This window comes from Kwoniella europaea, chromosome 1 (genome assembly GCF_036810445.1).
Source record: "Kwoniella europaea PYCC6329 chromosome 1, complete sequence".
NCBI lineage: Eukaryota > Fungi > Basidiomycota > Tremellomycetes > Tremellales > Cryptococcaceae > Kwoniella > Kwoniella europaea.
This window is the reverse complement of record NC_089487.1, coordinates 7348653-7372215: the sequence shown is the minus strand read 5'-3', so window position 1 is coordinate 7372215 and position 23563 is coordinate 7348653. Positions and strand designations below refer to the sequence as shown.

Genomic DNA, 23563 nt, shown 5'->3' with positions numbered 1-23563 from the left:
GGGGGAAGTGGGGGGTTTTATGTGCTGTGAAATGGGTGATTGAAAGTTAGATGAGATGGACCAATGAAAGTGGAGGGAATGCAAGACTGATCGTGGTCAGACATACCTTGAGTCAAGCATGAGCAGAGCCGTTTTCTCTTCTGATGAGTTACGAGAGTCTCTTGTTGCCAGCACCGACAGCAGGGGGATGGTGATACCTTGTGCTGTCCACTGGATTGATGTCTGCCTAGAGATTGATATTTGTGGTGGATCAAATGGGGTAGGAGCAATCCGGAAAAAAGTCAAAGTAGCGATGTTTAGCAGGTTTACGTGAGAGTATAGTATAGGTCACTAAATGGGGGGAGTAATCAGAATAGGCATGCTATCGTAGGTAGTATTCGGGTTATTCCTGCGGTGGAGGAAGGTCATCTTTGTCTTTGAAAGATAAGCCAGCATCGATACTCATCGACTCGAATACACACTGTAGTACCATCGCCTTCATCACCTGTATATACCTGCGGATCAGTAGTATACCCCCCTCTCATAACCTATATACCCTCTCGTCTCCCTATCATTCCCCACTCATAATCAACAATAACCAACGGCAATATGAAAGACAACCTCGACTTACCAGCTGAAGAGGTAGAAATACCATTCTCAATCCTGGACACCGATTTATACAAGGTGGGTACTTCTATACAGCTGACTCGATCAGACACGGCTCTTTAACCTTAAGCTGAGCTCAAGCTGCCGTCAACTATATAGCTCACCATGCAAAATGCCGTCTTGCATCATTTCTACGACGCTCAAGTGATCATCAAATTCACCAATAGATCACCTCAGATGCTATTCAATAGGGAATGTTTCGACTGGGTCAAAGGACGTGTACTTCGTGAGCTCTCTTCCGCGCGCTCCTCTACCGGACTGACAGCTCATGCTCCTGACTTTTGGCTATAGGACTCGGAGAAGTTCAGTTACAGTCACACGAGAGGGAAGCTTTGAAATCCTCTTATCCATGGTTCTCCGATAAATATTTAGATTATCTCGGATCAATGCGACTTGACCCTTTAAACCAGGTCGAACTTTCTTTTTACCCTAGTAAGGATTCTGAAGATGGTACATTTGGTGAGATTGGGATAGTGATCAAGGGGCCTTGGAGGGATACAATTCTGTATGAAGTACCCATTATGTCAATTTGTAAGTTGCTTCTCAATCAGCTACCATGTCGATCACAAGCATATCGGATTTCAGGCTGATACTTTATCTGTAGTGAGTGAGGGATACTTCAAATTCGTAGATACAGATTGGAATTACGATGGACAATTAGGTATGTGCCCTGTCTTACCTCAGCTGACGCTCGGTATGCTTACCGTTCAGCTGATTTGGGATTATGCTTGTACAACATGTAGAACTCGCCAAAAAGAAAGCTCTCGACTTGCTCTCACCACCATCAGGAGTTTCACCCTTGATTTTCTCCGAATTCGGTACGAGACGACGAAGGTCTTTCAGGACGCAGGATACAGTTATTAGAGGGTTGATAGCTGGGTTTGAGGAGTGGAAAAGTAATGGTGGAAAAGGTGGATTATTAGCTGGAACAAGTAATGTAAGTCGGAATATATTGGCAACTTGACACCGCTTAGCTGAAGCTGGGACATAATGTTTAGGTGTACTTGGCGCTAAAGTATGGGTTAAAACCTGTCGGTACAATCGCCCATGAATGGATCATGGCTATTGGCGCTACGTACGGGTACAGAGGAGCTAATGGCCGAGCTATGGACATGTGGGAGGAAGGTGAGTCGGCATCGCTCCATTGGAACATTGTACCTCTATCACTGTCTCATGAAGTCCCAGCTCATATGTGATTGTACCTCGTGACAGTCTACCCACCTGGACCTGATGGCGCACCATTAACAATGTTAACCGACACATACACTGCTCAAGCCTTTTTTGCCGATTTCATCTCCAACCCCGAACGAGCCCTTCGTTGGTCTACGTTAAGACAGGACTCAGGAGATCCATTTGAATTTGTCAAGTCGGCCAAAGAACATTGGAAGATTATCGAGGATAAGGCTGGTATAGTCAGGAAAGATGATGGGGAAATTGGTAAAGGTAAAAGAGTTATCTTCAGTGATGGGTTGGATGTAGAGAAATCTGTGGAGTTGCAGAAAGGATGTGATGAGATTGGGATAGCTGGTGAGTTGCTTCATCTTATATCCTAGAACAGAATCACCACAGATTTTGTCATATTGGTTTAAATTTTGTTAAGCAAAATCATCTCAGCTTATGAATTTAAGGCTGATTGTGACCTCGATCTCTTACATAGCTTCCTTCGGTATAGGAACATTCTTAACGAACGATTTCAAAAAATCTTCCAACCCATCTGAAACTTCCAAACCACTGAATATAGTGATCAAGCTCAACCAGATAGATGGAAAGAACTGTGTGAAATTGTCTGACGATAAAGGCAAGGTCAGTTGGGCATGTGTTTCGTACATCACACAGTCAAACTCATCAAGCTGACCATTTGACACTTGTGATGGAGTAGTACACTGGTGATGTCGAAGAAGTGAAACGAGCACAGGAGGAATTGGGATTACCTCATGAACATGAAGAGAAGCGAAGGGGATGATTCGGCCGCAAGATCGATCGAGAGTGTGCCGATGTGTATACCGATCGGACACCCAAGATCGTTATACAGATCTTCAACAATCTGTGATCAGGTACATACTATGAAGACGACATACAAACTTGTTGATAAGCATGTGATACCACTGGTCAAGAGGGACATGATACGATATGGTGTGATGGGTCGATATAGTACCTTTCGATTGGACGAAGGCGAGTGAACTTGTCAGTTTGATAATCATGGATCGACCGAATCGAGTAGCTTCACAGATGTCTATGGAAAGTGGTAAGTAGAGATAGATGATGAATTCAATCTATGCGACGTAGCGGCCACGAAATCTGGCATTGACTTTGGCATACTGACTAACTGGGACAAGACTGACCGACTCAGAATATGAATGTCTCCTACTCATTGATACTTTCGAAACTCGATCACTTGAAACAAGCTTGTTAAGGTTAATCGATTTATATAAAACCAGCCGAAAGTACCCTTACTTTCCGATGATCGCAACATCTCCTCAAGGTCACAGTGAACCCTAATGGGAAATCAAAGGTTACTAACCCTCAAGCCATTCTTCACTAGAAAGTCCAGATCACTCCCTCTCCCATCACAAAGGTCCAAATGATATACCCAACTGGAAGATCGGTGTATTTCCTCGGTATGAAGGAATGTCACATCATCACATTGGATGTATATCGATGCTCCGAGCAAGATCCGATATTCGAGATTCACGATCAACGCAAAAGGGGGAAAGGGGTTGTACTACCCAAGATTTTCTAAGGATCCTGACTGGTCCTTTCATAGGTGACTTCTCAAAGGATCATCGTATGACTGGGTGGAAGCATTTAAGAAGGTATATATACCATCGTTATATCCCATCTCATTCTCTACTAATATCTTCAGACAATCTGAACCATACTCATATTGACATACAGTTATACTAAACGGTATTCTACCAATTTGAACCTCACATACGACCATGATCACTTACGCTCCTAAGACATTCACAGTATCCCGTTTAACTTCCCTATGTAGACAAAGTCAAAGGTGGGTCCATATCCGTCATTCCTGTACTTGCAATTCCATCTTCAGACAAGATTCGCCTGGCGATATACCCATTGGATTCCCCTTTCCTTGGCCTGGTCAATTCCCTTATCCTGATGGTCTACCAGATATCAGCGATCTACCCATTCATTTTCCACCTGCCCTTCCAGTTGTTCAGCCCGAAGATTATAGACATATCATTTTCCCATCTCCGGATGAAGAAAATGATCGTTGTTGACTCGCGTACTTACAGATCCATGATCTCTTCTAGCATCGCTACTCAAGGTTTATCCTCCTCCCAACCGACCAAAGAAGTATACAACCAACCCTCTGTAACTATCAAGACTTTCTCTTATAGAGCACATTTAACGGAAGGAGTATTGAGGAATAAGATCGAGAAAGCTAGATTGGCACATTTGAAGAGACATGGAAAGATCTGAGCGATTTGTTCCTTGGAGGAAAGATGTTTTCGCTCGATGCGATGAGCAGTATAAGTAAGGTATCAACTGGCTAGCAAAGTGTGTAAATTGGTGGTAGAGTCATATCAAGCATTAATTATCATATGGTTTGTATTTTGTGTAGTTTTCCTTTTGGCTGTAAAATAACACCGTGTTATATTGTATGAGACGTAAATGTATCTTTATCTGTGATATATGCATGAAGGTATTACTTTATACGAAGATACGAGAATTATATTTCACTACTCACTCGACCTCAGTCCCATCAAACCTTAGATTATCCCAATTCCGCTCTAAGCCAAAACCTTTGGTTCCCCATTTTCACCCAACAGACTTTCCTCCTTACCCAAAGTCCTAGGTCCATCACCCACTCTCGTATGGATCAAGCTCTTCACCGCACCCTTCTCCCATCCACCTTCCCTAACGACATTCACGTTGAACCCTTCTGGCAACTCTGCGGCTTTCGTATTGAACGGATCCCTACTTTCTTCCGACGTGGGGAAAAACTTGTTGATGACTCCCAATACTTTTGGCATATTCTTTTCTAAAGCATAAATAACAGCATTGGGGCCAGCATCGAAAGTGTATGCAGCGACGATTTCCCCAGAAGATCTATTCAATTCCTCTATAACGGCAATGATAGATTTCGATACATCGTTGAGGTAGAAGATAGGTGGAGAAGTATCGAGACAAACTGAATGGAAGGAATTAGAATCTTTCATTGTGATTTCTCCAAATGTTGCGAAATCTTTGGATTGGATAGCTTTGGAAATATCATCCATCCGTCCTGGAACGATCTTCAATCGATGTTGGAGTAAAGTAGAAGTTTCAACTGTCCGTTGCATACCCGATGTCGAGGAGGTTCCTTTCTTTGCGTCGCTCACTACACAGATCAAAGCGTGCATTTCGGGCCAATGCGATTGAGGTGCGACCTCTTCAGCTAATGAGTCTGATCCATCTTCGGCGGAACCTTCTCGCCAAGCTACGAATCCACCGAATAATGATCGACAGGCTGAACCGGATCCCTGACGGGCGATGAGGGAGAGCTGAGAGGCTGATTGAGGGAGGGAATAGAGTTTGGCAAGGGAAGCTACGAGGGCGGCGAGACCTGAGGCAGAGGAGGCGAGACCGGCTGCAGTTGGGAAATTGTTGTATGAGGCGATACGGAGAGGCCATTGGGAGAGCTATGTCATTCACAGACAGATCAGTATGATTCGTGTTCGGCAGATATAGGTGTAAAGTGGATATATCATGACGTGACCACTTAGAGCAAAGAGTGAACGGTGAAGTGGATCGGTTGTGTAATGAATGTTGCATGCATGAAAGTTCGCACTCACCTTAGGTAAACTCGAATCCTTGTCTTCCTCAATCTTCCTCCAATTCCTCAATTCCTTGATACAGACACCCAATCTACCATCCTCTTTTACAGTCTCTTCTTTCCCGTTCAACCATAATCTATCTCCCTTTTCGAACGACTCGTCAGCTCTGGAAGTAGTGGTGGACCGCAGGTGATCTTGATCCAAGGTGACAGAGAGGGAAGAGTTGGTAGGTAAGATTAATTTGGTGTTTCGTTTACCCCAATACCTACGATCCCAACTGTCAGCTTACCCTTACTTACCTTATGGAAGAGAACTGGACATGAACAGGGGCAAGGACGTACTTGATACAGGCGATATTGACTGGAGCTGAGACTGTCGCTTCGTACATCGTGAATGTCTGCTCTTTTCTGAATTTGGATTGCAGTTGAAGGTGGACAAGAGAGATGCAGAAAAGTCACAATGCTGAACTTTTTGACAATCGCGAACCGTGAACTGCAACCGTACGATGTTTTCGTCCATCCTTCATGTTCAGGGTTAAAGTTCAGGTCCGTGGCATCTTCACGTGGCACACGCTACATTGTTGAACTTCGACTTTCCAATGCACCAAGATTTCTCAAGTATACTTCAGTCCGTACGAGCATAGAGCTAGAGCCCATGATGTGTGATGTACCTTCCTGCTCGGAGGCGCATACAAACATCCCAAACCATGTTCAAAGGACTATGATGGCAATCGATGAGCTTCATGCGTCTGGATAAGAGAGAAACAAAGATCTCAAAGATTAATGACATCTTGAGGTGGGGCTACATTGTGATATATTCTCGCTTCCGTATGATTTTGATATCTGAAAAAAAGCAAATCAAAAAGAATTGAAAAAGGTTGACACAGCAAAAAACAAAAACTGCCAAAAGACGCAAAATAGAGCTTGAAGATTCGTTACGATATAAGTTTATACTCGATTGATCATCTCAAATCTAGCATGGGTATTGGTATTGGTAGCTTGATTCATATCCTCTTAATCATTGATTGTGAATAGTTAAAAAGCATTCACCTGCCTATCTTTCTTGTGCGATCAGGGTAGAGAGTCTAGATAGAACGAGATTTTCTCATATCTACCCTGACATTGAATGGTTGCTCGTTCTTTCAAAGCATGAATACTTTGCGTTTCGCATTCTTTATCGTGATTGACTGACCTCTCTGAGACTATAGAATATAAACTACGAGCTGCATCCAAATACGAGAGCAATCTTACCTCTTGCTGCACTGACAAATGTTCGAAAATCGCCACGTGCCACTGACTGTTAACGCGTAAACTTGACCTCAACTTCCAGCTGCTTTCGATTTTGACTTTTCTTCCTTTCTGCTGACTCTCGTTTGGATAGAACAAATATATACCCTTCATCCCTAGCATTGAGATAGAATAGAATGAGCCGTTGATAGATATCCCACTACGTTCCAGGCAAATATCGAAAATAGGACAGGTGAACGATCGCAAAAAATGTCAATAATACAGACTCAACCTCTTCCTCCTCGGACGTCAAACTCCAATAATACACCTACACCTGCATCTTCGAAGACACCGTTACCTGTGAGCTATCTAATCCATATCTGATTATGTGAACAAGGTGTATAGAAAGCTCATTTTGACTTGTCGTTCTCGTATATAGCCCCTGGCGAAGATAGAAAAGCAATATCGAGTGAGTGATATTGCTTTCCTCCTTCTCGATTCTATCATATATCAACCATTCCTCTCATTTGACATATGATGGCTGAGTTAAGCGGCGAGATGCGTTCTCATGTTTGAGAAGATTGCAACAGCTGATGCATTATGTTTTCATCATATCCTTGCAGAAATTCCTAGCTAAAAGGTATATATCGTTTGCCTGGAGGTCAGGTGTATGGATTTCTATCGTATTATCTAGCTCCATAGTCTTGTATACAGGTAGGTACCCTTCTGCTATACGCTATCATAGTATTACTACTCAACTGTTCTGACTTGGTCCACTGCGTATACATTGTATGAAAGCTAATCGAAACCTTCTCCGTCGTCCCTCGTAGGCTCATTCGGTAAAATACCATTCGCCATCTTACTTTCTCTACCCGTGTTCGTAGCTTTAGCTATATTACTTAGAACAAGGAAATCATACATTACTCGTGAGTCTCTCTTCTAGACATACATATCATGCTTATTGTATATCCACTGATGTCATCTTGAACAGAACCCCCCAAACACCTTCCTCGCCCCACACTCCTAGGCTCCTTCATCTCATCAATATGGAACGAGCGATCTATCACCCTATTGTTCAGCTATGCAACCTTCAGTTTGACCATATCCAACGTATGGTGTATACTTGTCGGATCAGATGAATTAGCTTTGTTCAGCCCTACGACGTGAGCTAGTGATCCTTCCGGTCCCTCAAAATGCTCTAGCTGATGATTTGATCAACAGTCGACATAAACTAGCTCTGAACGAGAGAAGGATTGTACTCTGTTCTTCCAACCTAGCTCTTTTCCTTGTGTTAGGTGTTAAAGATGTGTTGGGCGATAAATTGAAGCCTGTATGGCCCCCCAAAAAGGTACGCAAAATACAATCAGCGATCATTCTTATTATCATTCTTAGCTGAATCCATGTTGGTTTCATCTCCGTAGATACCTTTTGCTCGAGCTGTACAAAATTCTATACTCGACTCTCTCACTTTCGATACTTCCAATTCCCTCTCGATCTCTCTGGTCTGGTCAATTGTGGTCCCTTTGGCCTATCGGATAGTACTCAGAGGATATGTCTGGCAATGGGTGGATTGGAGGATATGGGCTTTGTTCCTACGGTAGGTCTTCTCCCTTTCGTGGTCATCTAAGCTCCAAAGATACTAATACTCATCTATGTGATAGCCCATTCATCGGATCTTTCGCTAGATCTTCCACTCGTGCACCTAGCGCTTGGACATTGGCTCCTCAGTTACTTGTGCTTGACCTAGTCGCTTTGGTGGTTCTGCAATTACCAGTGAAAGCTATGATGCCTTATCTTGTTCAGGTGAGCTGATATTCCATGCGTGCTTGCGGCTAGCCACGATCATCAGCTGACGATGTAATGCAGCCACTCCACTTCGATGCTTTTTACAAGAAATCACCTCTTACTCCCGAGAGATACTTGATTACTGCTCTGAAATCGCAAGATCCATACTACCTCGTAAGCTGGCTTTCAGTGATTGAGATCGACAACTTGCTGATTATGCTTGTACTACTTAGCAATTCACTCTGATGGAACTCTTACGAATCTCACACATCCCCTCTCACAGAAAAATCTTCTTTTCCGACATATCCACGTCACCTAATCTTATTGTTGAACTATGGCAAGAACTATTACTCCAATTAGGATCGGTCAACTCCAAATTATCTTCATCGTCTACCCCTGTACCAAGGTCATCAGTACCTGCCAAACCATCTGTACCGGATCCGCGAGCAATCCCAATCAAGCAAGGCGATATATTCCGACCCATCGCGAAGAAACAATCCACTTACGGACTAAAAGAAATCCTCGATGGACCTATACGATCGACTCCACCTGCTCCTGAACCCATAGCCAAAGTGGGTAATTTGGCGATACAGAAAGTCGAACAAGTACAATCTCAGGTGGTACATCGGATAGAAGCTACTCCGATAGGTACGACTGCTCTAGGTGAAGTAAGGAGTTATAGACAAGGTGCATATGACTGGATGGGCAAGGAATGGGCAAGGAGGAATATAAGGTTGAGTGCGGGCGATTGGATCTTGGCTCAGAGGATCATCGAAAGTGAGTAGCTATGTGATTCAGCTAGATGTGGAAGGTCTACCTTGTGAAAATATTGGCTGATTGATGGGCGTCCAACAGTCATGACCACTTTTGCTGTCGCTTCTATTGAAGAGGATACGTATGGATATGTCCAGCAGGTGCTTCCTGCGTCTCTTGAGGCTATAGTGAGAATTAGAGCGTCGATCATGGGGTTGGAAGCTAGGTTGGTAGGACAGGCTGGTTTGCTGGGACAAGGGAGAGAAGGAGCGGTAGGCGAGATAGGGAAGGAGCTCGGTGCAGCGAGGAGTGGTGAGTGTTCCTATCAGCTAAGCGTTTCCTATGGGGCGAGCTGATTGATGTCGTATCGTTTAGCGTGCGATAATTCAATAAAGAGGATAGGAGAGAAATTCGGCCCTTCATTAGGCTCTTTCAGATTCCCACCTGCTATAGCACAGACGTTAGGGGAGATATGCAAGTCATAGGCATAGCCTCAATCGGCGGGGTCGGAGAGACTAAGAGAAGTACCATAACATTATGCATGCATATTTCACCAATCGATCAATCCTTATTTATATGTAGAGCAGCGTATGGTCATATCATTTCACGTGACTGGTTTTGGATGTTGTTGTTGTTCTCGACGCGTTTGACCGAGGTGACTGAAACAATAAATTATCATCCATCAATCAATTCAGTACACCGGCATTAGCTTCTTACACTAGATAGTTGCACACAGCATAAGTGCACAGTGTATATAACACGGCTGGACGTATACGTAGATACACAAATACAGATACAGGAGCACCAAATATAGCACTTCGAGGAGTCGCAAAGGTATCGACCTCCCTTCTCCACGACGACGGAGCCCCATCGGAACACTCGCACAGACCATCATCAGCTATTCCACATCTCCAACACACACGAGAACTCGGTATCCATATCTTGACTCCCTTCCCCTTCAGCATCATGCAATCAGATCAAGCAGAACTCGACCCTGTCTAGAACCACAACCACACCCTCAACAGTCGCTACCCCTTCAGCTTCTTCACCTTCCAAATCAGAACCAATATCAAATTGAATTACTAGTCAATAGTCATTGATCTCTCCGTGGCCCACCCTTCTCATCACCTCTTATAGCACCCAACCAGGATGCACCATGGCAGCCGCAGTAGCCTTATCCAACTATCAACTAGGCGACATCCTAGGACGAGGAGCCAGTGGATCAGTCTATCGAGCACTGAACTTTCTAACAGGAGAAACAGTAGCCATCAAATCGATCTCACTCCTGTCCCTTCCACCATCCTCATTACCAGATATAATGTCTGAGATCGACCTGTTGAAGAATCTCAATCATCCGAATATAGTGAAATACAAGGGTTTTGCGAGGGACAAAGAAAACTTATTTATCGTATTGGAATATTGTGAGAATGGTTCACTTCAAAGCATCTTAAAGAAATTTGGGAAATTCCCTGAAAGCTTGATAGCAGTCTATATATCACAGGTGTTAGAAGGACTGATATATCTACATGAACAAGGTGTTATACATAGAGATATAAAAGGAGCGAATATATTGACAAATAAAGATGGGTCAGTGAAATTGGCAGATTTCGGTGTATCGTCAAAAAATCAACCTAAACCTTCAGCAGCTTCTTCCCCATCTTCTTCTTCTTCTCAAGAATATAATAAGAAAGAAGATAACGATAATGAAGTGGTTGGATCACCTTATTGGATGGCACCTGAGGTGATAGAACAGAATGGATCTTCGACAGCGAGCGATATTTGGTCAGTTGGATGTGTGATTGTGGAATTGTTGGAAGGGAAACCACCTTATGGCGATTTGGCACCGATGCAGGCGCTCTGGAGGATTGTACAGGATGAAAGTATGAGGATACCTGATGGAGCGAGTGCGGTAGGTTCTATCTTTCAAGACGTATCTAATTTTGCGTTCACATTGTCAAACTGACATACATCTCTTCCTCACGTTACCATACCCCTCCCACAGATAGTAAAAGACTTCCTTTACCACTGTTTCCAGAAAGATCCCAATCTTCGAGTCTCGGCGAAGAAACTACTTCGTCATCCATGGATGATGAGCGTGAAGAAATCAGCTGAACCGCCTATAGCACCCGTCCCGCCTAGATCTACACCATCGAGCAGACCACAATCCCGTGCCAGCTCTGTCAGAGTATCGTCAGGAGGCAAAGATACCGTCAGATCGAGTGAGAGGAAATCCACAAATGTGGGACAGAATAGTGCAAATGTATCTTCGGGTAGTGGCAGTGGGACAGTCAGAGCCAAGAAACCTATGACGGTGTATGATGAGGCTGTTCAGAGGGTACAGGAGTGGAACGAAGCTTTGAATGGTGCGTTACTATCAGCTGATTTTTACTGTCGAACGTTCATTCGGGCTGATGTGCGTTTTTGTAGCCTCGCCGAAAGCATTAGGCACGATGAGACGTCTACCACTACCTCAACCTCGTAAACAATCAGTATCCAATGTCCGACAAAGAGGAGAATCCAATGGACCCCTAGGACCAGGGTTATTCGCTCTTCCTTCTAGATCATCCGGAGATGCCATCTCTTCTCAACTACACCCAGGCACAGGATTACCTATACCTATCTCTCAACCTGGACTTATCGGCAAAAACCTGCATGTTAGTGATGTGTTGAATAGAGCGAAGGAGAGCGAAGGAGATGCGGAAAGTTGGGATGATGATTTTGCGGCGGACATAACCTTGTCAAAGAAGCTTGGCCGTGAGTCCGCCATAAATGGATTAATCATGTATGGAGGTCAAATAAAGAAAGCTGATGGGCTAATGTGATAGACCGCTGTGACGAGTCTGCAGCGAGCGAGGATCTGAATCAGACTACACTTCGACCCACCAAATCGCCAGCGGTAGCTATAAATTCCTTACCTCCCTTATCCAGTCAAACCACAAAGACCTCAACAAACGGAAGATCAGCCTCAGCAGGCCAGGTTGAAGATTATTCTGATATAGGATTGGACGAGGATGAATCTGGATTGGAAACGAAACTGAGAAACCTCAAGGTCAGTCAGCTGAAATGGTCGCTTACTTGATCTGTAGCTGACGAGTCTCATAGCTCAAATCCAATGGAAGAAGAGGGTTGATGCATCCCGATGATATACATAAAGTCCCACTTTCACCTGTCCTACCTACTCAGCGATCACTCTCCACTCCAGCCAAAACTTCTTTACCTGTTCCTGTGACGCCTTCGCCTCGAGCTCAAGCTCGATCACCCCCTTCCTCAAGGCAGAACTCCTTAAGGGGTAAGAATACCCCTGGAACCGGCACTGCTGGAGATAATAGTCCGAGCTTGGTGGAGTTGAATAAGTATATGGAGAGGGATGAGGATTATGATGATATTTTTGAAGGGGTACCACCTTCACAAGCGAGTGGTGGGTGGTTCTCAAGCTCTCTGAACCAACGATAAGTGCTGATGGTGCCGTTCCTCTGTAGGCTCGAAATTGCAAGCCCAATCGCTCCAGCTCACTCGTCGGTCCAACGTATCGTGGGTGTCGGACGAAGCGGACGAGGAACAGGATCCCTTCGCGGAGATCGAAGATGACTTTGTCACTGAGGATCTCGAAGCTATCCTACTGAGAGATAAAAGAGCGACCTTACATGCTAATATCAATAAGCTGGTGGAAGGGTTGACACCTACTACGCCCCATGGGTCGTTGAAGGAGGGATGTGACGAATTGGTGAGTACGGTCTTCACGATCTTGGACCATCATATCGTACAGCAAAACTGATCTATTTCTGCAGTTATCACTACTTGAGAATACATCACCTGAGATGGGTTTGGAAGCTCATTTCGTCGCTCAACATGGAATGTTAGCGTAAGTCGGCTGAAGAACTATCGATGTTGATTCAGCTTATAAAGCGGAATAACGATCTATATAGTATCTTAGAAGTCCTGGAATCGAGATTGACTAGGGATGTCGCTGTGAGATTGTTAAAATTGGTCAACCTGGTAGGTCATCTTTCAGCTTTGGTGTAGACGTAAGGACTTCCGTGGTACTTAGCTGAATATTACAAACTACAGATTGTTACGTCCGATCTGGAGATGCTGGAGTCTTTCTGCTTGATTGGCGGTATCCCAGTGATCATAGTAAGTCATTCTTCCAATCTCAATGAGCCAAGTAATGCTAATGTGCGGCTCGTACTCAGCCATATACCTCAAAAAAGCATTCTCTGGAAACTAGATTGGAGGCTTCGATCTTCATACAGCAATTGACAAGCTCAGCATTGACATTACAGATGTTCATCTCGTAAGTAAAGCCCATCCGTCACGAAACGTCACTGATCCGCTTCTCGCTCGATAGATGTCGAGGTTTGCGTATTCTGGTTGAACTCCTAGATGAAGATTACGCTTTGAACAAAACGCTAGTCCTTTCCTCGTTGGAAGGTATCTCATCAGTATTTGATCTACAATCACCTACGCCCAAACCAGATTTTGTCAGGATGTTCGTCAGGGAAGGTATACTGGATCCCTTATCCACCGCGCTACTATCGATACTCAGAGACGACGTGTTGAAAGAGAAGGGGAAAGAGCAAGAGAAGATCGAAGGTCAGGTGGAACAGGGGGAACTGGAATTGGCTGTCAACAGGACTGTTTCGACGTTGTTGCTATTCTGTCAAGTCGCCCAAGGTGATAGGAGGGTACAGGACGGTTTTGCAAACAGAGGGGTGATGACTCGTAAGTTTTATTCTCCTCGTATTACTCCCAATAAAGTTGTTTGCGGTCGTATCACGTTTGTACAGCTCCTTCGCTCTGGTTTAGTACTGAAGAGTATGAAATATGAGGTCTAGATGCTGAACTGAGTTTGCTTTTAGGTATTCTAAAAGCTTGTGATTTGCTTAGCGGGAAGTCATTGGTGCTAGCTATCAAAGCAATCAAACATCTCGCCACTTCTACACAATTGATAGAAGTTGTACAGAATTCGAATGGTATAGAGATACTGGTTGGTATATTGGCTAGAAATATGAAGGGTTCTCATGCATCTGTAAGTCCGTTCTCACTTTTAGGATCAACATGCCTCGAAAAGTTTCGCCTCGAAAATTAAAGGCTATCAGGAGCTAAATGTTAATACCTACCTCTTTTTCGTCCGTTACAGGAAACCGTCTCAAACCTCTTCCAAACTATCTACTCAATGACGAAATTATCCAAATCTCGACAAGAAGAAGCTGCATCAAGTGGTATCATACCCCTATTGAAGAAAGTCGTTCAATCAAAATCGCAAATGAGCGATTTCGCTTTGCCCATTTTGTGTGATTTGGCGAATGCTGGGAAAGTCAGTAGGAGGTTGTTGTGGAGGTATGACGGGTTGAATCGTGAGTGGGATTGTCATCGGTTTTCCAAAACGGGCGTCTAATCATATGGAGAAGGCTAATCATTCAATCCCTTTTTGATCAGTATATCTCGATCTCCTCTCTCACCCATATTGGCAAGTATCAGCCCTGGACGCTATCTTGACTTGGTGAGTCTGTAGTTCCATATCTCATCTTTGTTATCCTCTGGGATTGCGAGGCCTCAGCTGATGTCAGTACATCATTACAGGATGCAAGATGAGACCGCACGAGTCGAAGATGTCTTACTTGAAAAATCAGCTTCTGACAGTCTGGTGAAATGCTTTGTTCAAGCTTCAGGTGTTTCGTTTGAGGGCATTTTAGATCCGTAAGTTGCAAATGCGCGCCGTTATGAGCGATAACTATGGATACCTATGTAATGTCGGGCTGATGTATCCGTTCATCACCACAGACTCATCAAGATCCTCCGATTATCGACATCCTTGACCTCGTCCATATCCCATCCGCAATTTTATACCCGTCTTTCGGAAACTCTCGAGAAATCCACTCACGCAGCTATCAAATTGAACTTACTCAGGTTGACAAGGGTAGTATGTGATACCCACCCCGATCGACAGAATCTGGTCATTCGTTTCGGACTGAAGAACGTCATTGAAAGATTGAGTAAACAGGACAGTGCCATTTTAGTCAGGGAATTGGCTAAAGAGGTTTTGCCTGGTTTGTTATTTGGGAATGATTCGCCTGATCCGGTTGATCTTGCGAATCTACACGATAGACAGGATAACGGTGATGGTGGACAGTCTATCGATTTGAGATCTGGGGCAGATAGAGGGACGATGAAGCGGACAATGTCTCAGAATGTCATTTCTTCAGATTCAGATACGTTCAGATACCCTCAACCATCGTCAAACTCGTCCCCTTCGACCGTCCGATCAATCCATTCGATATCAAATCCACCTCCTTTGCCCATCTCAACAGATAAGCCATCTCATCAGCGAATGACCCTATCGCGCTCTTCCACAACCACTTTGACGAGATCTCAAATGGATTCAAGGAGTATGCCTCCTCCACCGATTCCTACACCTTCACCTATATTACCTTCTAGTGGCGGAGGGGAAAGACCGAAACATAAAAGGAAGATATCGAGGAATCAACTGAGGTGAGTGTTATCTCCTGAGCTTAACGTGTTTTGAACCCTTCATATCGGTGATGAGGCTGATGGATGTTTTTTCTCTGAACTCTGCAGAGAAGTACAATGGCAGACTGACGAGAATGGTAAAGTCAGAAGTGTCAGAACGCCAAGCAAATTAGTGGGATACACGATTGACTGATCACGTCCAGTACCGTTACTCTAAGTATCATAGGAGGATCAATCATCAGGGGATGTGATGTTTTGAGTTCGTGTCTTTTTCATATTTGACCTTTCTGGTATACCCCATTTTGCATCGCTCATATCGCGAAAGTATACCAGCCATCCATTATAAACTATTCCCTGCATTATTGATTTATATCTTCCCATATACCTTTTTTGATCCCCTTCCTATCGGGATCAATTTGTATACAATGTACATTACGTCTGACCATACTTTTGACATGGAAATCTGCATGCATAGCCCACTATCTATCTGTAAACACCTTTGTCGTCAAAAAACTAAGGGTTCAACCTCTTTGGATCTCTAGGGAACAAACTCGCTCGTCTTATATTACCCAATTTCAAGAACAACATCACAACTCTTTCTAAACCTATACCACCTCCAGCATGGGGTGGAGCACCCAACTTGAAGGCATCTAAATAACCAGTCATTGAAGCTGGGTCGATACCGACCGACTTCATTCGTTCAGCTAAGAACACGGGATCGTGTACTCTCTGAGCACCTGATAAGATCTCTTCGCCACGCATGAAGAAATCGTACGAGTTGGAGAGAGTCGAGTCTGTGGGATCAGGCATGGTGTAGAATGGTCTGATGGCCAAAGGGAATTTGTCGAGGATGAAATAATCGGTTTTGTACTTTTCACGAACGAGTCGACCGAGGAATTTCTCATTTTCAGTACTGCGTGGAACATGGACATATCAGTATGAGTTATGCAATACCTCTCAGAAACAGAATCGCGGAGATTAGATGGAGGTATGAGAGTCAGGATCATATGGATTCATCTCGACACTCGAACTCACCTCAAATCATCCAATTCTCCCAATTCCTCACCGTCACTGCCCTTCGCCCCAGCCTCTTTAAGCATCTTGATACCTTCCTTGAAAGGTAATTTCAAAGTTTCATCCAAGAACAAGAAATCTTCATGAGGGAATTGTTTCTTGATCACTTCGATCTCATGTTGGAATTTGGATTGTAATCCCTTGAAGATGTTTTTCAACATTTCATCGAGAACTTCCAAAACTTCATGATAGTGCTCTTCAAAGGCCATTTCGAGATCGAGACCCATGAATTCGGTCATGTGTCGATGAGTGTTGGAATCTTCGGCTCGGAATACTATCACAAGGTCAAATTTTAGCAATGCCATGAAATGATTGATAGACAGATGCGATATGATGTCAAGTGGTATCGTAGTATCCTGAATCAGGATAACTTACCAGGTCCAATCTCATACACTCGCTCGAAATCACCAGCGATAGCCATCTGTTTAGCCAATTGAGGAGATTGAGCAAGGAAAGCAGTTCCTGAGTTCATTCAATCAACATGTCAGCTTATACGGCACATAATGGTCGATTTCGACTGAGCTGAATCAACTCACCATTGAAATATTGAACTTTGAAGACGCTTGCTCCTGACTCGGTAGCGGCACCTTGTAATTTTGGGGAATGGATCTCGATGAATCCTTGAGAGTTGAGGTAATCTCTGAATAGTTGACCGACGGCGGATTGGATTCTGAAAATAGCTTGGTTGGTAGGTGTCTGATGAATATTGATCAGAATACAGCTACGGTGATTTCCAGAGGCCCAGCATGCTCACTCTCAAATCCATCACTCTGTTATCGAGTCGAGTAGGAAGAGCTACTCTGGAGTATTGGAGGTTCTCATCTTTCTCTGCCTAAACACCCATTCTTCATATCAGCCTACATCCTTGGAGAAATGGCATTGCATTGTCCTGCAGAGATACACTCACTTTCTCGAAATCAGCTTCAGCACGAGAAGCATCGTCAATTGAAAACGGGAGTTCTCCAACTTCAACAGCAGTGAAAAGCTAAAACAGCCACTACATCAACTTATATCTTTCCACGCTTTGATGCTGAGGACCAGATTACTCACCTTGTGGATACCAACTTCATAGTTGGTGATTGTACAACTCTTTACTTCGGCTGATTTTATCACTCCCTCAACGAGAACAATAGATTCGGACTGGACAGAATGACAGTATATAAGCTAAGTTGACGTTCGATATAGAGGAACAGCTTACAGGGATCAATTGAGAATACTTGAGCATCTGTTTTGACACTTGGTTCTCATCTTTTTCACCCGATACGACGAGTACACCTTGGAGAGTGTGGGTTTGTTGTCGGAAAGCGAGGAAGACGATCTTGGCACCTAGTAAGTGAGAAAATGTCAGTCATCCTGAGGGGGAATAAAAAGATAGATAGGCAGTGTAAGGTAGACCCACCTTGAGCTCGGGAGTTGTGCATCCTAGCTCGGAAGACTACCCTTTGTCCAACGGATTCAGGTGAGAGTTCAGCGAATTTAAGGAACTTTCGGTCTACGAAAGCGTTATGAATACAAGTCAGCATTGATGAACCACTTTGTTGTGGATCTCTGATTGGTGCATCGATAGACTCATTCCAATATGAATCATGCCATCCGCCGTTCGTCTCTATTCTTCTATATTTGCTCATCAATTCACTCACGGTTCCTCTCCTGACTTTGGTGCAAAGGCAATTTCCCGTAATTTTGTTTGGCATGATCTTCAGCTTCTTTAGCTTCTCTCTTCTTCCTTTCCTCCTCTTCCCTTGCGGCTCGCTCAGCGGCCTTCTTGGCCTTTTCAGCTTCTTTGGCCCTCTTCTTCAACTCTCCTTTAGATGGTCCAGCTGGTGTCTCGCCCTCCCCAGCTTGGGTGGGAGCAGGAGCGGTAGTGACTTGTACTGCTGGAGGAACGGATTGGGTCTCTTGAGGGACTGGTTCTGACATTTTGATATATCTTCTACTGCTGTTGATGCAGATTGATGAAATGGATGTAGATGGATTTCAACATTTCAACATTCCATTCTCATTCAACGACTCAACTCTCGGCTAACCACGAGATCATATTACGTATTCAACGATCCCACCAAGTCAATGCCACGTCATGTTACAACTCGGCGAGTTCCGATGGAGAGGGAGGGGTGATCGACTCACTCCCTCACGCATCAACCCGAATTTTGAGATTAAAGTGGTCATATATAAAAAACAGTCCTTCTACAGACATCTTCGCACTTCTTTCCTCTCTTTGGCATAACAGAAAATATCAACAAAAATGGCCTCTTCAGCTCCAGAACAAGCAGGCACTTCAGCCGAGACTCAACCAAGACAACCCATCTGGTTGAGATGCGAGAAGAAACCTTTCGAACATCGATCAGCTTTGACTCCCACCACCGCTAAGACTTTGATCGATAACAACTTTGAGGTCTTCGTTGAAAGAGATCCTCAACGAATATTCGACGATGAGGAATTTGAAGCGTGAGCTTTCGACCATCTACTCTACTGATGATGATCAGCTGACACAGAGCTATGATTGTAGTGTTGGTTGTAAGCTTGTACCTAACAACGAATGGCCAAGTGCTCCTGTCGAAGTTCCTATCATCGGTTTGAAGGAACTCCCCGAGTCAACGTGAGTAACTCGTATCTCCGTCACTCCCATTCTCCACGCTCACTGTTTGCATCACGTTCTGGTGCTTCTGTCACCCGAACTGACCCATCTGTGTCAACATAGTGACCCCCTCCCCCACACCCACATCCAATTCGCCCATTGCTACAAACAACAAGGCGGATGGACCGATGTCCTCAGACGATTTAGAGAGGGCAAAGGTACACTGTATGATTTGGAATTCCTCGAAGATCCCAAGACCAAGCGAAGAGTAGCTGCATTCGGTTTCCACGCCGGATTTGCCGGTGCTGCTGCTGGAGCATTGGCTTTGGCTGCTCAACAAAAAGACGGCGGTAAAGGAGTTTTGAAAGGGCTCAAGCCATACAAGAATGAACAAGCTATGGTTGCTGAAGTATCAGAAGCCCTCAAGACCGTTCAAGGTGGTAAGGAGAACGTCAAGGTTCTGGTAATTGGTGCTCTTGGTAGATGTGGTAGCGGTGCTGTTGACCTGTTCAGAAAGGCTGGATTACCTGAGTGAGCTAGTTTTCTGGGGTTTTGAAACTTGTCATGCTGTAGCTCATTTTTCTTTGTTAAATCAGGGAGAATATCGTCAAGTGGGATATGGCTGAGACCGCTAAAGGTGGACCATTCCAAGAGATTCTCGATGGTAAGTAACAGCCTACCCGGTACTGCGTTCTACATTCCGGTAAATATGCTGATCATGGTTCGTATACCAGTCGATATCTTCGTAAACTGTATCTACCTCTCCCAGCCCATCCCCAAATTCATCACATCGGAATTTATGGCTCAAGCTGGAGATGCCAGAAAATTAGCTGTTGTCGTTGATGTGTCATGTGATACTACCAATCCTCACAATCCTATCCCAATCTACGATATCAACACTACATTCCCCGAGCCTACTGTCGAAGTCGATACTAAAGGTGTCGGAAGGAGATGTACCGTTGTATCCATCGATCACTTACCTACTCTTGTAAGTTCATCTTTGGATTCTAGCTTTTGTATTGATATATCCGCGATACTGACCCTTTGTGGGGATTTCGCAGTTACCAAGAGAAGCCTCTGAACAATTCTCCAAAGACCTCTTACCCACCATCCTGAGTCTCCCTCAAAGGACTACCGAACCAGTGTGGACCAACGCCGAGAAGTTGTTCAAGCAAAAGTTGGAGGAAGCTAGAGTAGAAGATGAGAAGAACGGCATCAAAGCTTAAGATCCTAGACATATCGCACATATACTGTACATAGACAATCTGATGCTAAGTTTAGTAACAAAAGGAAATGCAATTATAGCTTACTGCCTAGGTTCTTCATTGCATCGGAAGCTCAGGAATGAATATCCTTTCTCGCAACCGTATATCTTTCCCCCGCCGGCTGACGATCAGTACAAGTCGTACTTACTGTACATACTGTATAGATTGGTGATCTACGATGAAACCTTCTGATCTATCGCAGGGCTATGATAACAACCTTAAAGGGGTCCGGAGCGTGCCCCAGATCTCGGCAAGAGGGCGTCTCATAATCATACTCCGGGGAATGTGGTAATGGAGATCTACAAGAGCTGATCATGGGCGATCGGTTCGAGATCTTCGAGGCGCCAGCTGTTCTTCAGAGACGAGGAACTGCTGACTCGGGAATAGCGAGGATATAATCGACCATCAGCTTCTCTGAGTTCATTGCATCAATGAGATTGGGCGCTGGATAAAAGTATAAGAGATGAAGGTGATTCGCAACGGAGTCAGCGTTGGTTCGGAGAATTGCTTGTATCCGGTGTAACATTCGAGAATTCTTCGAATTTGTATGGTATGCATGCATATCTTTTTGCGCCTTCGAGTCTTATACTGTGCTTCTTCAATATCGATATGCGGTTAACATTCACAGTACAGCGCGCCCGCAAGTAAAGAACAACAACGATGCCCGACATTGATGCGAGTCTTGTACCTCAGTTTTGCCGCTCTGGACTGGTGATCTAGCTCCACCACAATCCTGATCACATGCTGTGTTTTACAATCAACACCTCCTAAAACCTTTTTTATACACTCTGGATCTTGTTGAAGAAAAATCCGGCAGCACCACCAGTTAAAATTGTTACACTAGTATAGATCAGGAGAATACCCTATCAAATGGGACGACATAGATAAGCATCGTGGTGTATGATCGATGTCTTACTTGTACTCACATAGTTCTTGTATCCATAAGCACCAATAACTCCTCTCAGTACATCATATTTGAGTAGTGATTCGGAAATAGGACCTATCGGGTGGGGGAACGTCAGTCCCTTACAGATACATAGCTCAATAAGTTGGAAAGATAGATTTACCTGAACTCATGTTTCCTACGCCCCTAACGAAAGCGAAAATGGAGAAAGTCAAAGCTGTCACAGCAGGGTCATCTCCTAAAAGGTAACAGTTGACAGTGAACACATGCTCGTCGAATCGAGGTTAATCGAGCGAGTACTCACGGGAGACAAGGTGGATGATTTTGGACCAAACAGCTGAGAAGCTTGGACCGAGAAGACCGAAGATGATCGCGAATGTCACCAACACGCCTGAATTCTTACCGAAACCCCATAAGAATGCGCAAGCTGCTGCACTTCCCGCACATGAGATGAAGATCGTTGATCGCAATGACATTTTGTCGGAAAGGTATCCTAGTAAGCCATTTCCTATGGCAGTAGCAGCTGTTTTGTTGATCAGTAGGTTTGTCCCTATCGAGACAAGATATCTTGAATCGCTTACCGTTCAGAATAGCTACCAAAGCTGTTCCATTCGGACTGTGTAGACCCAGGTCGTCGGCGTAGGCTTGATAACAGTAGAAGTGAGATATAATCCAATTTATAACGAGTAGCAGACTCACAAGGCAACCACAAACTAGGAACGAAATTACCCAAACTTGTCACACCAATCACCATCATACCCAGCCAAAGAGCCTTTCTTTTTCCGAAAGACCAGTCAATCCTTGGTCTAATTCGACTTATACCGTCTTGATCGTATCTCGATAGAGGAATTCTTCGCTTGATAGGTATGAGTGCGATACTTCCTGTTACTAGATATCCCAAGCCCAAGGCGATCATGGCTGCCTTGTAGCTGAATCTTTCTAGTAGAGCCTGCATGATGAATGGGAAGACAGTACCGCCCACACCAGTACCGGCATACATCGTGCCAGATGCAAATCCTCTTCGAGCATGCCACCATTCGAATAGCAGGGTTGCACAAGGGAAATAACAGGCTGATGAAGGGCGCTTTGTCAGTCTTGGCAGATTGAAGGGAGGTGGGAGCAAAATGCTCGTACTCACCGCAAGACATAGGATAGAAGATACCAACAGTGACTATAAGATGCCATGGCTAGGTATAGCTGTCAGTAATACAGTTATATACGCAAAGAGACAATCGCACCTTCGTAACGAATGCACTCGAGATCATGGACACAGAGCCTATTATCAGACCGATCACTTGTAAAGTCTTGGTCCATCGAGGGATAGCAGCGAAAATGCTATACCTTGCTAGTGAGTATTTGACCTTATTTGCATGTCATCTTATCCACTCACGGTCCGAAGAAGGCACATGCCATGTACAGCAAACCGGTCTGAAGAGTAGCAGCCAAAGTTATCGCAGAAGCGCCCTGCCCTTGGAACAATGTATTTGTCCAATACACGTGCAAGATACCAATGGAGAACGGCAGTCCCCATATGAGCGTCTCCATATAGGTCGCACCTATCAGGAAGAGCCAAGCTTGTTTACCACCATCCACAGGGGGAAGGGCTTCTATCTGATGATCGTTCAGTTGCTCTTGACTCTGAAGGGCGGCATTGCCGGTCTCCACTCTAGGCGTGTCCTGCGAAGTTGGAGTTTCTACTGTAGCGTCGAAAGTCGAGCTTCGAGCTGAGACCGCAACTAATTCTATCTCGTTCTCCATGGACATTGTCTATTAGGTGATACTATATATATATGCGGTGTATGAGAGGTAGAAAAAGTAGGTCATAGATGACTCTCCAGAAGAGATCCAAATAAGGAGGAGCGAGAGCCGAATGTCACGTGATGAAGGTGGGGTGGCGTGGGTTAGCACGAGTAGCGCGATGCTACATTGCGGAACGTCAACGTAAATGACTTATAAACTTTGCATAATTGTCCAAGAGAAAAACTATAACAGGGAAAGCTGGAGCTGGAGAGGATGGGATGTGATGGTCGCGCGGCGATTCTTTGATAATGTCCGGTGGGTAAGCAGGCGCATTCTGTATA

The 23563-nt window shown here is 44.5% G+C and overlaps 8 protein-coding genes across 8 annotated transcripts; 5 read left to right on the top strand and 3 right to left on the bottom strand.

Annotated features, from left to right (window-relative positions):
* Positions 1–588: 588 nt before the first annotated feature.
* Positions 589–2608, top strand: V865_002807 (nicotinate phosphoribosyltransferase; the record flags this gene model as incomplete). The annotated part of the gene is made up of 9 exons (XM_066226606.1): positions 589–663; positions 745–871; positions 937–1176; positions 1250–1306; positions 1389–1582; positions 1644–1770; positions 1858–2172; positions 2303–2448; positions 2525–2608. 9 exons carry the CDS (start codon positions 589–591, stop codon positions 2606–2608), a joined length of 1365 nt encoding a protein of 454 aa, XP_066082703.1.
* A 976-nt stretch (positions 2609–3584) lies between these two features.
* V865_002806 (uncharacterized protein) lies at positions 3585–4089 on the top strand (the record flags this gene model as incomplete). Its single annotated transcript, XM_066226605.1, has 2 exons — positions 3585–3652; positions 3921–4089. 2 exons carry the CDS (start codon positions 3585–3587, stop codon positions 4087–4089), a joined length of 237 nt encoding a protein of 78 aa, XP_066082702.1.
* A 311-nt stretch (positions 4090–4400) lies between these two features.
* V865_002805 (diphosphomevalonate decarboxylase) lies at positions 4401–5814 on the bottom strand (the record flags this gene model as incomplete). The annotated part of the gene is made up of 3 exons (XM_066226604.1): positions 4401–5291; positions 5445–5691; positions 5768–5814. The coding sequence occupies 3 exons, from the start codon at positions 5812–5814 to the stop codon at positions 4401–4403; spliced, it is 1185 nt and encodes a 394-aa protein (XP_066082701.1).
* Positions 5815–6922: 1108 nt separating this feature from the next.
* Positions 6923–9675, top strand: V865_002804 (uncharacterized protein; the record flags this gene model as incomplete). The annotated part of the gene is made up of 12 exons (XM_066226603.1): positions 6923–7012; positions 7092–7121; positions 7276–7366; positions 7483–7578; positions 7644–7815; positions 7874–8000; positions 8074–8249; positions 8314–8455; positions 8546–8611; positions 8671–9214; positions 9293–9502; positions 9566–9675. 12 exons carry the CDS (start codon positions 6923–6925, stop codon positions 9673–9675), a joined length of 1854 nt encoding a protein of 617 aa, XP_066082700.1.
* A 671-nt stretch (positions 9676–10346) lies between these two features.
* V865_002803 (uncharacterized protein) lies at positions 10347–15854 on the top strand (the record flags this gene model as incomplete). The annotated part of the gene is made up of 17 exons (XM_066226602.1): positions 10347–11099; positions 11193–11553; positions 11618–11944; positions 12016–12239; positions 12293–12608; positions 12670–12914; positions 12979–13052; positions 13117–13186; positions 13259–13324; positions 13384–13484; positions 13539–13912; positions 14050–14219; positions 14331–14547; positions 14630–14693; positions 14774–14890; positions 14975–15682; positions 15770–15854. 17 exons carry the CDS (start codon positions 10347–10349, stop codon positions 15852–15854), a joined length of 4272 nt encoding a protein of 1423 aa, XP_066082699.1.
* Positions 15855–16174: 320 nt separating this feature from the next.
* V865_002802 (aspartate-tRNA(Asn) ligase) lies at positions 16175–18655 on the bottom strand (the record flags this gene model as incomplete). Its single annotated transcript, XM_066226601.1, has 10 exons — positions 16175–16574; positions 16697–17009; positions 17111–17197; positions 17272–17431; positions 17490–17567; positions 17643–17720; positions 17786–17875; positions 17934–18061; positions 18135–18227; positions 18376–18655. 10 exons carry the CDS (start codon positions 18653–18655, stop codon positions 16175–16177), a joined length of 1707 nt encoding a protein of 568 aa, XP_066082698.1.
* A 325-nt stretch (positions 18656–18980) lies between these two features.
* V865_002801 (uncharacterized protein) lies at positions 18981–20539 on the top strand (the record flags this gene model as incomplete). Its single annotated transcript, XM_066226600.1, has 6 exons — positions 18981–19183; positions 19245–19334; positions 19437–19844; positions 19910–19977; positions 20048–20301; positions 20375–20539. The coding sequence occupies 6 exons, from the start codon at positions 18981–18983 to the stop codon at positions 20537–20539; spliced, it is 1188 nt and encodes a 395-aa protein (XP_066082697.1).
* An 818-nt stretch (positions 20540–21357) lies between these two features.
* Positions 21358–23246, bottom strand: V865_002800 (uncharacterized protein; the record flags this gene model as incomplete). The annotated part of the gene is made up of 9 exons (XM_066226599.1): positions 21358–21441; positions 21505–21578; positions 21646–21720; positions 21787–22005; positions 22064–22126; positions 22182–22553; positions 22621–22669; positions 22721–22817; positions 22873–23246. 9 exons carry the CDS (start codon positions 23244–23246, stop codon positions 21358–21360), a joined length of 1407 nt encoding a protein of 468 aa, XP_066082696.1.
* Positions 23247–23563: the final 317 nt, after the last annotated feature.